The sequence below is a fragment of the Biomphalaria glabrata genome, chromosome 14 (genome assembly GCF_947242115.1).
Source record: "Biomphalaria glabrata chromosome 14, xgBioGlab47.1, whole genome shotgun sequence".
Lineage (NCBI taxonomy): Eukaryota > Metazoa > Mollusca > Gastropoda > Planorbidae > Biomphalaria > Biomphalaria glabrata.
In genome coordinates this window covers 10,405,937-10,423,839 of record NC_074724.1, presented here as the reverse complement: position 1 = coordinate 10,423,839, position 17,903 = coordinate 10,405,937, and the positions used below count along the sequence as shown (strand labels likewise).

General features: G+C 32.4%; 2 protein-coding genes and 1 long non-coding RNA gene across 4 annotated transcripts in view; 2 read left to right on the top strand and 1 right to left on the bottom strand.

Annotated features, from left to right (window-relative positions):
- The window catches only part of LOC106058754 (uncharacterized), a 33,102-nt gene extending 26,001 nt beyond the window's left edge, over positions 1-7,101 (top strand). Inside the window, exons 13-18 of the mRNA XM_056009440.1 lie at positions 1,115-1,170; positions 2,504-2,650; positions 3,408-3,608; positions 5,097-5,152; positions 5,289-5,433; positions 6,827-7,101. Of these exons, the coding sequence (XP_055865415.1) occupies positions 1,115-1,170; positions 2,504-2,650; positions 3,408-3,608; positions 5,097-5,152; positions 5,289-5,433; positions 6,827-7,009 (788 nt within the window). The 3' untranslated portion in view covers positions 7,010-7,101. The remainder of the gene's footprint in view (positions 1-1,114; positions 1,171-2,503; positions 2,651-3,407; positions 3,609-5,096; positions 5,153-5,288; positions 5,434-6,826) is intronic.
- The window catches only part of LOC106069203 (phospholipase A and acyltransferase 4-like), a 410,743-nt gene that overhangs the window by 117,694 nt on the left and 275,146 nt on the right, over positions 1-17,903 (bottom strand). The window lies entirely within an intron of this gene.
- On the top strand, positions 13,066-17,491 carry LOC129922686 (uncharacterized). 2 transcript variants are annotated; one of them, XR_008774585.1, is made up of 3 exons: positions 13,066-13,154; positions 13,850-13,953; positions 15,600-17,491. It is a non-coding gene; the product is annotated as an uncharacterized LOC129922686 (long non-coding RNA). The 2 variants fall into 2 exon arrangements; XR_008774586.1 differs by lacking the exon at positions 13,066-13,154 and adding an exon at positions 13,236-13,446.

Genomic DNA, 17,903 nt, shown 5'->3' with positions numbered 1-17,903 from the left:
AAAAGCTACAAGATAAGTGAAAAATAGTATTTCACCTTGCGATGCGGCTTGCACAGTTTAGCGCAACGGCTACTTTTTGTTTTCTAAAAGCAAACCGTTTAGTTTATAAAATTAACTACAAGCGATCTCTTTCATTAAAATACACCAATTCTAAAGAAATACATAAATGTAAGAGAGACAATGTTAAAAATATTTTAACAAATACTGTTACATCAGCATTTACAAACACTAAACATAACATTCTCCGTGTAGTGAGGGCGTCAATAACGGGTATTCTTCTCCATTGAATGTCGTAGGTTCAATTCCAAGAATTTTGTCTTTTTAAGTGTTAAGCAAGAAAATTTCTGGGAACAGGATAATTTAAAATTATCAAAGTATAAACTTTAAAGTTAAAAAAATGCCTTTATTAATTTATTCAAAACGCAAAAAAAAACAACAACTAAACTTCACTATTATTCGAAAAGATTTTTGTTATTTCAATAAACAAATTGAACACAACAAAAAAGAGTCACATGCTTACTATAAAGAAACACCACATGTAGAATGTTAATGATAAAACCCAGTGTATGAGGGCAAAAAGTGTTTTAAAATTTAACCAATATATAAAAAAAGACAAGATAATTATTTTTTATTTTTTTGCAAATCTTACATCAATTCACTGTCTGTCTGGCCAAAAGATGTACATGTTATTTCTCCAAGACCCAATATCTGATCCAGCTGAAATTTTGCACAATTATTTCTTTTACATGAGAACACACGAAACAATTTTTAAAAAATTAACCAATTAGTTATTTAACTATTAGTAATAAATTATTTGGTTTGGTATTTCAAACGAGGAAAAGAAGTAGTACTTGATTGGAGTGGAGGTAAAAGCTGAGTTAGTCCCATTTATAGATTGCAGTCTGAGGCTAATTACAAATCTTATTACATGACTAATTTAAACTAATCGATACACTTAATATATTATTTTGGGTTGTATTTATAGCCTGTTTCATATTGAACATTTAAACAGTTATCAATGCTTACCATTTCTAATAATATAAATAGTTCATTTATTTTGCTACATACGTTTTCTTTCCGCATTAATTAAAAATGTTCTAATCATTTATTTTAGAAAACAAAATTCCAGTTCTGCCTAGAAAGAAGAGCAGTATAGATGAATATAAATTGGTAATATTTGTTTGATTCTAAAAGATTCTTGTTCAATTTTAAAATTAGATTTTCTTGTAGCAATTCAATTATCCCCCAAAACTAGTGCGGTCATTATTTTTGTGATTTTCTTTAACATAAATTATCATCAAATCTTCTTTGATAAGTAATCATATTTTCTAATTAATTATGAAAAGAATCTCTGTGTTCAACTAAGTGTTCTATAAATGTCAAACACTATATTTCCGTGTTTAAATAACTTATACTCAGATAAACTAGAAGTTCGCTTTATCTTTTAATTAGTTTTCACATTGCAATGTTTGAAATTTACTAGTTCTAAGTTTGTAACTATCCTTTTATCTTTTGTAATAGAATTTGTATTTTATATACATTGACAAAACTGTGCACGAAATATTCTACAATCCTGAAGAGCTACTCTTTTACTCATGTCCTATTGTAAACCTGAGTATATTTACATTTAAATTTCAATCTACATATAAACGTCTCCCGTTCTGTGTGAGACCCAGTGATATTAATCACTTTATTACCTCCTGTGGTTTGATATATTCCCCAAGCCCACTCGTAAGGCAGCTATGAATCTTTCTGTAAAATCCCCCTGCCTTCACATGCCTACTAAAGAGATTGGACAATAGCACACAAAGCATATATATATATTTTTAAAACTCTTTCTGTTCTAATGGAGGTGCGGTGGCTGAGCGGTAAAACGCTTGGCTTCTAAACCGGGGTCCCGGGTTCGAATCCTGGTGAAGACTGGGATTTTTATTTCAGGATCCTTGGGCGCCTTTGAGTCCACCCAGCTCTAATGGGTTCCTGACATTACTTGGGGAAAAGTAAAGGCGGTTGGTCGTTGTGCTGGCCACATGACACCCTTGTTAACCGTAGGCTACAGAATCAGATGACCTTCACATCATCTGCCCTATTGACCACAAGGTCTAAGTGGAGAAATTTATTTTTATTTTTTTTTTACTCTTCTAATGGACAATGCCAGCGTTGAAACTAAATTGGTTTTTAGATTTATAAACATTATTTGTTGCGTACAAAGAGCTTGCATTCTCCTATAATTCAATACCATTTATAACATTTTCTGATTTCGAATAAAAAAGTTATTGAAGTTTCTTTATAAAAGGAAAGTGAAATGTAAATGAGCAAAACGAATAATACTATACGAACGACAAAAATAATTACGGAGAGAAAGAGTTAATACAAAAAAAAAAGCAGAAGTCTTTCTAAAACATTTTATATAATAAAAATAGCAGAGAATTTCTTTATTTTGTGTTTTGTTTAGTTAAGCAGTTATAACTTTAAATCATCTACATATTTTATTTGCTCTAAGGGCCAGTATTTGCTGTTTAAGGAAAAACACTACAATATAGTCTCTAAGACGTTAATCAGAAAGTTACAAAATGGAGCATTGGATCGTGTCGTATCCAAAGTGAATGTTATCAGTGTTGGGAATACTCAGAGGACCGAGTTTGTAATAGTAAGTTATCTTTAGGCAAATTTGTAATTGTTATATATACGAAGGTATTTGTTCGGGCCTCAATGTGAAAGCGTTCGTTAGCAGAGTCAGATAGAGTAATAGTAAAAGTAATATATCCTTCAGTTGGCTTCCACAACACATTCAGACTGGAGAGGATGAAAACAAGGCTCAGCTTCAGAGTCAAATCCGCCACACATCAAGGGGGCGGCCCTCTCAAGGTTAGTGGTGGTACATTGTCGGAATATTGAGTAATCTTTAGAGAGCTTGGTATATATTTTTTTTTTTATTTTGAGGGCCAGTATTTGTTGTATAAAGGAACATTTTTATTAGCAAGCTCCAAGAAATGAAGTAGAACGTTACAAACTTGAGACCTTAGTAGTGTCGTAGCCGATACTCTGTGAAATTATATTAAGCTTTCCATGTCCAGAAATTTAGCATTGTAGAACGGAAAATAACTTGTCTATGTCAGTTCAAAGTGTGTATACATTTTTTTTGACGCACCCTGTATATATATATATATCTATATATCTATATCTATATCTATCTATCTATCTATCTATCTATCTCTCTCTCTCTCTCTCTCTCTCTCTATATATATATATATATATATATATATATATATATATATATATATATGTGGTGTGTGTGTGGTGTGTGTGTGTTTCTCTGTCTGTTTGTGTATGTTGGTGAGTGTGTGTGTTTAAAAAAAAAGTTGTAACAAAATTCTTAATAAAATATATGTCACTATTTAATTCAGGATGTTTTGATACCTTCTTCTTGTACTGGGAGCTTGATGTCACTGATGGTGAACAGAAAGATAGAACAGACCACAGAGGTCTGCATTGCTCTGACTGTTGCAGTAGCAGAAATGCTTGGAAAAATCCATGACTCTGAATTTGTTTACGGAGAATTGAAGCTTTCAAATCTGTTTCTGGACAAAACCAATGGAATCACAAAGGTTAATCTCAGATAGTAATGAAACATTAAAACTGTTAGAAGGGATCTGCTTTTTAACGTAATTTTCAACTAATGTTATACATGTAACTTCCAAGTAGTTGTCTACAATGTACCTAAATCAATAAGTAATTGGCTATAATTTATCTTAATCTCTAAATATTTTTGTTTTGCTATAAGTTATCGTAACTAGAAAGTTATTTGATGTATTATATTTTAATTTATTTCTTAATTTATAGGTAATGTTTTATATTATATTTATTTATAAAAGTAATAAGTTGTATCTTATCTTAATTTACAAATATTTTGCTATGGAATACCATAATTTATAAGTTATTATCTATATTTTATCAATATTTCTAACCAATCAATCACTTTGAATGATTTTCTCCTCTTTGACTAAGAAATTGCTTTTTAAACAAATACGCTTGCCATGAGAAAAAAATACTATTCCAAAAATTATTCAGAATAATCCTAGTGTTGTGAAAAGTGTATATAAAACAAAATATTGTTTCGAGACATCGAAGTTCATTATCTGGAGAACACAGAAACATCTTCATAAGAGAAGTGTTCATTACTGGATTGGCTTCCAACAACATAAGGATACGACTTCTAGACAATTCTACTTTATTTTTACAATACGCTTATGAAGTGGCCAGGCAGTGTGAGTACGTCCATTGCCATGCCATAGCGTATATAATGTGCACTAAAATTCCATGCAGAGCAGGTGCTGATAGGCGCAGGCTTTCTCCAACGCTAAAATTGGATCTAGTCAAAGAACACGAGGTGAGTGCGTTGACTGGTAGAAGATGGTTCTTTTGTGGAAAAACTCAAAACAAACTGTAAAGACCTTATATTAGCCGTGAACACTAAATCTATCTAATGCCCTCCTTAGCCATTGCAACATTCTTGCATGCTTGCAAATTAACTTCAGAACTATACAGGAGGATTTTAGCAATGAAATTGAAATGTAACAGAAAGATCCGAGGTATCACCCATAAAGGAGATTAGAAACAAGATTACATTGGCATAGTTGGGCATTTGATGAACTGCTGAACACTCAAAAATGCAAACGAAAACTCAGGGCTTACAAAACCTTTCCTGCGATGGGAAGACAACTTCAAAGAATGTACGGGCCTATCATAGAAAAATATTCTATCCAAGTTAAAAGATAGAGAGAAATGTAGAAAGACAGTCGATAGATCGTGTGTTGTGCCCCAAAGGTTTAAAAGACTTAGAAATAGGTGCAGGTGAACACTTTATTGTATTAACATCTATACACATTAATGAATGCAATTTTATATTCTGAAATTTACTTTATTTCTGTGATGGATCTTAAGGCATTGTAACCGTACAAACTAGACAGCATATGGCAACAACTATATCTGAACTATATTACTTTGATAAGCAAAATTATAAAAAAATAAATTCAATAATGCAATGCTAAAAAAAATATCTCAATTTAAATAAAATGAATTTACATCCTTTTCAGGTTTACCCAATTTCGCTAAAACATTTAGACCTGGCAAACAGTGTGTCTAGCAGAGGGTAAGACACTTAGAAGTTGGGGGGGGGGGGGGGTAATTAAATGAATAGTAAAGTATAGTTTAGTTTTAAATTTTTTTTATTAATTTATGTGATGTTTGATGTAGGAGTACATGAATAGTTGTTATCATTATTACAGGCGAGACAAGAGCATGGAAATAGTTGGCAGCAAAGAAAGAGACATTTTTTATCTTGGACTGTTTATGAAAGAACTTTTCTGTCAAATGAATTCTGAGCAGACAATAGAAACAATATATGAAACATTGCCCGGCGATATGATAACGGTAAGGAATGTTTTCACCCAAAAGCGTCTAGAAAAAGCGTCAATGTTACAGAACGCTTATAGTTTAATTGACTAGAAAATACACTAGATTTTACTTCTTGTGTTTATCAGTACATAGAGGAACACAATACCTTGGTCATGACAAACACAAAACTTTGTTATTTCTTATAGTATATCTCACATTGGACTCTCTCCTTGCCTAGAAGCTAACACACTTCCGGTCATTCGCGGATGAGTTCCAACAGACATATATAAGTAAAAAAAAAATATTATACACACATACAATCATTTATCTTTAACAATGTACCTAAGATAACTTGTCGAAATGAGGTTTAATCAATAATTAATAAACAGCCAGCTTAATAGCTTAACATGTCAACTGTTTAGTTTGCATGACATAGATAAAAATAACTATGGTCTCTCAAAACTGCCATATTATCTTTTTCTATTTAAAACTATTAACTTAAAAAAAAATAAAGAAATTAAATAATTGGTTAATTTTTAAATGATTCAATGTATTGTCTTTGACAATGTCCCTTGTGTAACTTGATCTGAGAATGAGAAGAGGGAAAATAACGATTATAACTACCAGACAGACAGACAGACACAGTGATTTGATAAAAACCTTGCAATAGCACGTCATACCACGAAATTCTTTTGAAAAAGATCCCCTGCTGGTAAAATCATTGGCAAAAAAAAAAAAAAACAACAACATTTGGGCAGTTCTTTGAGACAAACAACTATAAAAAAGCTAACAAGATCCTCGAAATAAAAAATCACCCTTTGTGTCAGGATTTTGTGATTTTACCAAAGACAAACAGACACAAACACTCTTTTGTTCCCCTGGCAATCAAATCATTAAAAAAGAACAATCTGATATAAACTTTGTCACATGTAAATTATGAGTGAGTCTGGTGTGAATGTACACTTTGGTTTCTTATAGTTATAATGTTTTTTGTTTGGTGTAATGCACAAATTGTAAGACAAATTTCCATACGGACAATGAAGATTATTATTATTATTATTATCAATTTACAACCAATAATCATTACCCGAACAGGTCACAGTGACAATATCAATAGGATATTTAAAATAAAAATAACATCACACGCCAGATAAATATATATATATATATATATATATAGTTTGTTATATAGCTGCCATTTTAAATGCTGAATTGATATATCGCCATTCTTAAATTGCGATGAAATATAATTCTTATTTGCGAATGAAAATTTAAAAAAGTTAAAGTATAACAATGTAGACCATTCTGATTTTATAAAAATAGGACGGTGTAGATTGTAAATAAATATGCAGGTAATTTTAATATTTTTGTGTGTTTCAGTAAATTTAAATAAGAATTAATAAAATTTAAGAAAATATTTTCTCTACAGGGAATAGATTTTCCATGTCCGAGAAATTGCCCACAGAGAGTTTATGATTTAATATTACAATGCCTAAGTGGGAACCCCCGTACAAGACCCGCTTTGCTGGAAATTCTAAGGCGAGTTCAAACAGTTCTATCACTATTTTTTGAAGTTGTTTTTTCTCTACTTTTTATTAGAATTGATTTTTAGTGTTAAGTAAATCATAGCAGAATTTATAAAGATACAAAGAGAAAGAAAGAGAGAGAAGGGAGATAAAGGAGATGGTGGTACAATGAGAGAGAGAGAGAGAGAGAGAGAGAGAGAGAGAGAGAATATAATAAAAGGGGTGGGTTGGTGAGAGGTCGAAACCATATCGCTATGACTTGCTTTACAGGATGTCTGAAGATCAAATCCCGAGCAGTGTTGTGTTTGCTGATGGCCTAGCCTATTGCCGAACGCAAACCTTGTCTCCGATACCCTCTCCCCCATCTGGTCCTCAGAAGAAACTGGACATTAATCTATAAAAAATTTTAAATGTGTCTTTTTTTAAACAAGTTATTGTCATGCAATGGTATTTGTAGTTCTGATGACTTTACTATGTAGTGTCACATTGAGTAACCTTTTAATGCTTTTTTTGAACAGTATTCTGAATGCTGAGCTAAACAAGATGTCTAACTCGTCAACAGCGTCTTGGAATACTTCCTCATTTTCTTCAGAGTCATTGCTGTCATCTATCTCCACGACTCACACACAAAGCAGTTCAGGATTTTCCTCTCAAGAAATAAATGTCCTTAATCCATCGGACTCTGAGGACACGGAAGAGACCGAAGTGAAGCAAACAGTGAACAGCTCTAACGATGACATCACAAGAAAAAGAAAATCAGTTCTTGGGTTTTTTCGTGAATCTATTCAACCTAGCAAACCAACAGTAGAAATCGTTTCACTGGCTAGCGTGGCCAAAAATAAATATTGTAGTAGAGAAAGTTTACAGTCGAGAGTCTCAGAGATGAAAGTAAGAAACATAAGACAATGTGGAGATGAGCACTTTTCTTGTAGACCAATTAACGCAAGGTCAAGAAGCCAGATCTCCGATGTAGTTTTACCAGATCTGAAGAAACCATGTGTTAAAGAGAGACCTTGTGATGGAGAACCACGGATACACCGAAGACCGCTACCTCCAATACCCAAAAATGAAACGCCCACAGCAGACGATGAAAGCATAGTTCTTAATCTAGAGGAAGAAATCGATGATTTTTCACCTCAATCATTTGCATACATGTTAAGTGAGATGTGTACACCTGAAGTAACAGATTACGAGGACAGTGCGAATGTTAATTATAGGGAAAATTATCATGTCCTTGATGTTAACAGTTCAAACTACGCCTACCATACTATTAGCTCCACAAAATGTGATACTTTGACGACATCACCAAGTGATAAAGACTATTATGACTCTATAAATGAGGATTCTCTATCAGTGTAAAGAATGTATTTTAACAACGCTTATATAAATAGACTCTTTCTTGTATGTGTATATCTTTCTTGTATATTTATATCAATCTTGTATGTTTACATCAATCTTGTATGTTTACATCATTTTTGTATGTTTATAACTTTCTTGTATGTTTATATCATTCTTGTATATTTATATATTTCATATATGTTTATATCATTGTTGTATGTTTATATCAATCTTGTATGTTTACATCATTTTTGTATGTTTATATCTTTCTTTTATGTTTATATCTTTCTTTTAGGTTTATATCTTTCTTTTAGGTTTATATCTTTCTTGTATATTTATATCTTACTCGTAATTTTATATCTTTCTTGTATGTTTATATTTTTTGTGTATGTTTATATCAAATATTTATATCATTCTAGTATGTTTATATCATTCTTGTATGTTTATATCATTCGTATGTTTATATCATTCGTGTATGTTTATATCTTTCTTGTATGTTTATATCATTCTTGTATGTTTATATCATTCTTGTATGTTTATATCATTCTTGTATGTTTATATCTTTCTTGTATGTTATATCTTTCTTGTATGTTTATATCATTCTTGTATGTTTATATCTTTCTTGTATGTTTATATTTTTTGTGTATGTTTATATCAAATGTTTATTTCATTCTAGTATGTTTATATCATTCATATGTTTATATCATTCTTGTATGTTTATATCATTCGTATGTTTATATCATTCTTGTATGTTTATATCTTTCTTGTATGTTTATATCTTTCTTGTATGTTTATATCATTCTTGTATGTATATATCATTCTTGTATGTTTATATCATTCGTGTATGTTTATATCTTTCTTGTATGTTTATATCATTCTTGTATGTTTATATCTTTCTTGTATGTTTATATTTTTTGTGTATGTTTATATCAAATGTTTATTTCATTCTAGTATGTTTATATCATTCATATGTTTATATCATTCTTGTATGTTTATATCATTCGTATGTTTATATCATTCTTGTATGTTTATATCTTTCTTGTATGTTTATATCTTTCTTGTATGTTTATATCTTTCTTGTATGTTTATATCTTTCTTGTATGTTTATATCATTCTTGTATGTATATATCATTCTTGTATGTTTATATCATTCGTGTATGTTTATATCTTTCTTGTATGTTTATATCATTCTTGTATGTTTATATCATTCTTGTATGTTTATATCTTTCTTGTATGTTTATATCATTCTTGTATGTGTACATCATTCTTGTATGTTTATATCATTCTTGTATGTGTACATCATTCTTGTATGTTTATATCTTTCTTTTAGGTTTATATCTTTCTTGTATGCTTATATCTTTATTGTATGTTTTTTTCTTTCTTGTAAATTTCAACGCGACCAGTCATCATATTTTGAATACAATACAGGAATCAATGAAACAAAAAATCAACCAAATAATTAATCGTATAATCTTAATTAATTAATTATTTTTATAGAGAAAATGTACTACGCTTAGGGGAGATGATCCTTGTGTAGAGAATAAGGCGATTAGCAATGAAGGAAAATCCTGATTGAGCTAACAACTCAACAGCTGTAGGAGTATTATATTTGTAATTTATAAAACTTAAAACAACTTCTAAGTATGCAAACTTGTCTATAGCTTTTATTACAATGTGGTCTGGTGGAACATGAAATGAAATGAAAAATCCTATATTGACAAAAAAATATTAGTAATAATAAAAAAATAATAATTACAAATCTAAAACAAGTTTTTACACTCTAGCGTTCTGTAGTACACACACACATACACTCCGTAACATGAATGTTAATTAATTATAAAGAAAACTTTGTTATAGATTTTGTAATTTAAACTAGGTAATTATCACTTTCTCATATTGTTTTTTCCCTTATAAATAAATACTATTATATACATGCATAGATCTGATACAAACTCAAATAAATATATATCTCCATTTTTTTCCAATTTTTTGAAAAAGTAAGAATATGTTTTATTATATGTTTTATTATATTTTCTTATGTTTAATAATATTTTTAGGTGAATTTTTTGTTTGCCATATCCTCTTTCGTTTCTTTACAATTAACTACTTTATTTTAAAAAACACAATTAATTATAACCACTTGAAATGTTATATCTAGACTGGAAAACGGAATTATTATCCGCTATTGATCAAATCACAGACCTATATATATATATATATTGTTATCTATGTAACTAATTTTGAAGCTGTAAGGGGAGTCGCCCCGAATCAAGGAAAATCGATCTTATCTATCTTAGAAAAGTAATGATCTTCAGTTTTCAAAGTTTAGAAATAATGCAATACCATCTTCACTGATTTAATTAGAATGTGTTATTAAACACGGAACTATAAATTCACGCAATTATCGGAAATAAAGACATTTCCTGTTAGTTTCAATTGAAATTAGGTTTGGAAAATCTTAGATCGAAATAATGTACGTCTGTTGATGTGTCCTGGACGTATAAATCGATTGTTTACCTAGATCTTTCTAGATTATGTATTTAAAAAATACAACATAAAACTTATGAGAAGAGAGTGCTCTTATTTTGATTTGATTTGATTTAATTTTGATTTTAGGCACATCGGCACAATTTAGGCCATGTCGTGCCTGCAGTCCCTTAGGGACTACTCTTTCTCTCTAAACAACAAGGGCCAGATTCTATACAGTCATATCATTAAAATCAAGGTCTATTTTCAATGTTCAATTTCTATATCTAGATCAAAACATAAATTTATATGTTACATAGGTTAGTGTTAAAAAAAACAACAACTTTACTTCTGATTACTACTTCACCAAACAACGACTTGTTTCAGCTTTTTTTGAAGTTGTTAATGTTTTTTTTTCTTTGTGTAGCGTTAAAAGATCTGTATGTCCAGTCTAAATATCAAAAGACATGCGATTGTAACTTTTTAATAATACTATTTTACTATTTATAAATTGTGAAAATGTCAGTACACTTGAATATGTTAAATTATTAAAAATGTAAACATTGCGTAAACATTATATTATTTAAATACACATATCCTTTTATTAAATGAAAGAGTGTATATATATATATATATATATTGTGCTAGGCTAATCCTCTTGTAGGACATCAGGGAATAGAAGCCAGCACAATTAGAACTTGGGACAATTAAAACGGACTATTTATAGTACATACCACATGTCCTGGCTGCCTTGTACCTAAAAACCTGATTGTAAGTTTGTAATGCTGTCAAATAATGATGATTATAGGGCGTTTGATTACTGTATAAGACGGCATAGTTTATAAATATATATATATGTTGCTATAATGCATTATTCAAATTTTGATAGTTTTTGTAACGTTGTAAAATGATCTCATATTTTATTGCATTTAAAATTACATTTGTCTTTCCAACACTCTGTAATTTAATTGCTTTTTAAATTGTAACTATTTTTTTATAATGTTATATATAAAACAATAAATATTTTTTTAAAGAAAATTAGTAGTCTTCTGAAGTCTCCATTGAGAAATTTTAAAATAATTTAGCACATTTTAGGAAGTCTACATCAGTACCGAACTTTGACGGGTAATAAGAATTGTATAAGGAATGTAAGGATCCTCCATGATGTTCGCGAGGTCATTTTATTAAATTAGTCATCAGAAATTTCTTTCGTCAACGGTCTAAAGCTTGTATATTAAGATCAGGCAGCCACATACTTGGTATAGTATTTTGCAATTTAAGCCAACCTTTTTTTTCTCATAATCTTTAAGCGTAAGTTTGGTTCAAATTTTTAATCTTCCAAATGGAATGCATTAGAGACCTTTATTACCTTAGCTAAAATTGCAGATGATAGATTTTGGGAAGCATGAAGACCCTCATGCAGAAATTCAGGTCAACAAACAAATCATAGACCGAGTGGAAGAATAAAAATACCTATGGACAATCATCAACAACAATCTATAATAAAATAAACTCTATCAAAAACGTTATAGCTAAATACATCTCAGGAAGCTATAAAAATCTGTGATTGACAAAATAATAATTTAACTTTGTATAAACCAAACATCAGCAGTCCCGTTAACGTTGCGATCACCTGCTGGTATGTTAATTCCTCACTGGAACAAAGACTTTGACTAAATGAACTAATTTAAAACAGAATCGTATGGCACTCAAACACAGCTGCTATCTCTTGAAGAACTTTTTCATGAAAGATTTATTTCCAAAACACAAAATATGGACCTCAAATGTGTTTCTCGCGGCCTTCGTGAGAGCAACTGTCTATTTCAGAAGCCAACTGCAAAAGGTGCTTTTCTCTATATCACTAGCGCAAAAAGGCGCCTGAGTTGATCGTAATAGTGCTTCTGGGGCGACTACTCTTTTAAGTCGTCCTTTGTCTTATTCCTAACAAATAAATATTTACATTTGACTAGAGCAGTGTTTCCCAAACTGTGATCCGTGTTCCGCGAGGCCTGACTATGTGTTCCACGAGCTTTTTGAATAACAAACTGGTAAGCCAACTCCTGAATTAATCTCTCTTAACTAATAAGCAAATTGTTCCGCTAAATTTTTCTTTCAAATTTTTATAGAAGTTTTCCGACGATGAGAAAAAAAAATCTTAACAGACTATTAGATTTTGTTTAATTAAAATAAAGGTTCAGATAGTGATACTTGCTAAGCGTTAAGTTGTAACAATCATGTTATTTACAACAAAACTAAAAGTACGTGGGACATATCTCTTTATCTGTCTAATTCCTGTGTTATGCAATGTCTATTTATATCTGTTATCGTTATATTCCTGGTACGAGATAGCAGACCTGTTATCAAATAATTTCAATTCTGGTTAATGAAGTTAATAATTATAATTAAACTTATCCTAATCCTTAGCAGGTAAGAACTTTTCATTTCCAATTGATTTGAGCCTCTTTCATATTTATTCTCAATCTTTTTCATAACCTTTTTGTTGCATAGGACGCGCGGTGGCCGAACGGTAAAGCGCTTTGCTTTCGAACTGGGGTCGGTAGTTCGAAACCTGGTGAAGACTGGGATTTTTATTTTCGGGATCTTCTGAGTCCACCCAGCTAAAATGGGTACCTGCCATTAGTTGAGGAAAAGGCGGTTGGTTGTTGTGCTGGCCACATGACACCCTCGTTAACCGTTAATCTTTCATATTGACCACAAGGTATCTGAAATGGGATACAATGCAATTAAACTAATTCAATTAAACATATTTACACCTTATACATTGCAATAGTAATGTTATTAGTAATAAAGGTCATGATAATCGTCGGCTAAAGAAACAGATGACCTTTACCCCACCTACCTTACACATTCCTACCCCTGAACGAGAGATTTTTATCTTACGTTGATGACATGTTTTTTTATTCTTTCTTCTCCTAATGCAACACCTATGAACTTTTATGTTAATCTTCCTTCACCTGTTTTACAACATTCTTAAAAAAGTATTTTGTGTGTTAAGCCACTCTAATATCCATGGCAGAACATTTGCACATAATTTTAAGCATTTCGTCCAACACAGTCAATCATTACATAATATTTTTTTCAAATGTGCATGTGTCCAACAGGTTTCTTGAACTAGTGCACTCAACATGACCAGCGAGTATGATGACATTGACATGGACAGTGATATCATTGAAAGTGGTAGTAGTGTCTCTCTCCAACAAGATACGTAAGTACTCGGTTATCATAAATTCACTCGTCGTAATTCTCAATTAAGGCGGTGGAAAGGCTAAGTACGCTTCAACTTGGCTTGTCTTGGTTACCTATGAAGGGGGCTCGAGGTCCGACACCCGACTTGAGCAGAGTTGTGTTTACTGAGCGCCTAAAGGCAGCAAGGAAAGCCTTCTCGATAGTGTTCAATATTTTAATTTTATAAGTTATAGTGTCAACAATTTTTCTCAGTTTAAACAATAAATTATTTTGAGCTATATTTAGTTCGGAGGCGCTTGGCTTCCGAAACGAGGGCCCAGGGTTCGAATTCTGGTGAAGACTGGGAGTTTTTAATTTCCGGAACTTCGGGCGCCTCTAAGTCCACGCAGCTCTAATGGGTACCTGACATTAGTTGGGGAAAAGTGAAGGCGGTTGGTGGTTGTGCTGGCCGCATAACACCCTCGTAAACCATGAGTCGCAGAAACAGATGACGTTTAAATCATCTGCCTTATAGACAACAAGGTCTGAAATGGGAAATGTACTTTTTTCTTCACTAGATTTAGTTCATTTTAGAAAAGAATCTTCTTCAAAACATATTACAACCTAAAAATATAAGGTTTATTGTAAAGTTTCCCTTTTAGAACTTGCAACCTATAGGACAGATGATGTTCAGGTCATCTATTTTTTTTTTCAAGCCAACGGTTAACGACCAGCATGTCGGGGCCAGCACAACGACCAATCGCCTTCACTTTCCCACACTTAACTCAGGTATCAATTAGAATCACGGGCGCCCCAAAAAGTCAAAGTCCCACTCTTTACCGATCTTTGAACGCAGCACCTCAGGTTTGGTGGGGGGGGGGTAGCCGCGGGGGAGGTAGGAATCGATGTCAAGGGATGACGACAGGCATAGTTCAAACTCGTGAATATCATCTTAAACGCATGTTACACAAGCAGGTAACGAGCTCATTTTGTGCGACACGACTCAAAAATGATCGAATTTAAAGAACAGGGATGTAAACCTAAAAAAAAATGTGTCAAATATATAACTTTTTTTTACTTATCTGGAGAAAATGTTTAAAAACTAATAGAAGTTATTGCTGTACTATTTTTTTTTTATAATTTTGGACAGTTAGAGTCTCTAGAAAAATTTAAGTGCAATAAAAACCCCAGTGGTAAAATTTGTATTTAGTATTTGAGTATCTGAGGAGTTATTTATCGTTCATTTTAAACGTGCTTAACCGCCAACTTGTTCAAATATCGGTGAAGAATGGAATTTTAAATTTAAGAATTTTTAGGACGCCATTAATCTAGAACAATCCTTTAAGTAGGTTTTAGGGCCGCAATATGTGGCAGTTTAGACCAAGAAATGCGACTTTGCAGGTCAGTTTTAAGGCCTTCTATAATGAGTGATCTCAGCCTGAGTCCACTTAACTCTAATGGGTACCTTAAGTAAGTTAAAGAAAGTAAAGAAACTGGGTTGTTGTTCTGGCCACATGACACCCACCTTAATCTTTGTCCATTAAAATGGATGAACTTTACATTATCTGTCCTATAGATTTTAAGATCTTTAATTGTTATTATTACCTATTCATTGGCTAATCTTCACCCATCTATCAATTCTTCTACGATAAGTTTTTCATGTATTTTTTTTTATTCCGTTCAAAGGCAAAGTCTTTTTGATGTATTCGTGAAAACTCTGGATGGTAAAACTGTGACCGTACAAGTTGGAGAGCATGAAGAAGTCACGAGCTTCAGGAAGAAAGTTCAGGAGAAGACAAACGTGGAAGCAAGTCAGCAGTATCTTATTTCAGCAGAAGGGAAGAAACTGCAAGACGGGGAACTACTCAGCAAATACAATATTAAGAAACATTTTACCATTTACTGTCAGTGGAGACTCGGGGGAGGCTGACAACTTAATATCAATTGTATTTAATATTTTTTAAAATAATTAATAAAATAAATTAATCCATTTATATTTAAAACATAAAATAATAATCTGTTGCTACGAAAACATTTACAATAATAATCAACAGCAATAAAATCGTATACTCTTATATATATATAAGAATAAGAACACGCTTCATATATCATTACACATACAGCGTAGTTGATTATGAATAACAACCGGCCGAAAATGGCTCTGAGTCAGTTTAGCAGATATAGTCGAATGCTATGATGACAGAATATATGCTTTCCACGGATTTATCATAAGGTCCTTTCCTGTAACGTTTGGCTGGAAAGATTGCAACATTTTCCATATTTTTAGCCAATTCCTTTTCAGTAACAAGAATTTGAACTTTCAACTCTCACAGTTTCCTAAGCCATGTGAACAAGTGGTACGTATCTATTGCAGTGCTCAAATCTACTGTCCGCAGTCTTTGATAAGTTACACTACGAAATTATGATGGCCAGATTCTGTGCCACTTTTGGTTTAGTTGGCTTGGATCCTATCTGACTGAACGCACCCAAAGTGTCGTTGTCAACGGGACATAATCAACAAGCTTACTCTTGAAGTACGGAGTACCACAGGGATCAGTTCTAGGCACAGTTCTGTTCACTATATATACATATCCACTCAGCGGTGTCATACGACCAACCGGCATCTTATACCATTTCTTTGCCGATGACTCACAGTTATACGATTCCTCATTACCCTCAGAGGTGTCGCATCTGGCAGAGAAAATCAGTGGTATAGTTGCAAGGGTGAGCGATTGGATGGTTGAGAATAAGCTCAAGATGAACGAAGACAAGACAGAAATAATTAAGATTGGCACTCGGAACAACGTCTCAAAAGTCGAAAGCACAGATTCTCTTTTTATCAACAACTGCCAGGTTCCTTATGTTCCATGTATTGCGGAATCTTGGAGTTTATTTCGACTCAACACTATCTTTCGACCCGCACATAAGTCAGCAAGGGTCTTTATCTGCAGCTGCGCAGATTAGAGACCAGATCCGACCATATTTAACAACGGAGTCAACAAAAACGCTAGCTGTGGCATTCATACTCTCCTGCCTTGACTACTGCAACGCCATGCTGGCAGGTATACCCGATGACAAAATAGCCAAGCTGCAACGTATACAGAACAACGCCGCACGAATAGTCCTTAGAAAAACAAGACGTGATTATGCTACCACGCTTTTGCAAACGCTCCATTGGCTTCCCGTGAAAGCGAGAATCGATTACAAAGTGGCCACACTTGTCATCAGTGTATATATAACAATGAGATGCCTTTTTGTACCTCAGCGAACTTACTCCATATGTCCCTAACAGAACCCTGAGCTCAATGGACACATCACTTCTTGTGGTGTCACGTTTCTCCCTCAAAAGCTATGGTCTGTGGGCATTTCCCAAAGGTTTGTAACTCACTCACCAATGATCTTAGACAGATAACATGCTACACTACTTTCAAGAAGAACATTGAGACCTACCTGTTTAAAACTATTTTGTATTAGTTTGTTATTTCAGCTCTCGTGTTTGTGTTTGTAATGTTATTACAGCGCCTTGAGCCTACATTTTGTTTGTTAATAGCGCTTTAGAAATAAAATTATTATTACTACTACTGTTTCACCTTGTCTATTAATCCATTGTTATAACCATTCTATTAATCTATTGGTAAATACCAGTCTATTAATCCATTGGTAAACACCAGTCTATTAATCCATTGGTAGACACCAGTCTATTTTTCCATTGGCAAACACCAGTCTATCAAACCATTTGTAAAAACCAGTCTATCAATTTATTGGTAAACAAAAGTCTATCAAACCATTGGTAGACATCAGTCTATAAATCCATTGGTAAACACCAGTCTATCAATCCATTGTTAAAGATAAGGCTATCATTAAATTGGTAAACACCAGGCTATCATTGCATTGGTAAACACCCGTCTATCAATCCATTTGTAAACACCATCTATTAATCTATTGGTAAACATCAGTATATCAATCTATTGGTAAACACTAGGCTATCCA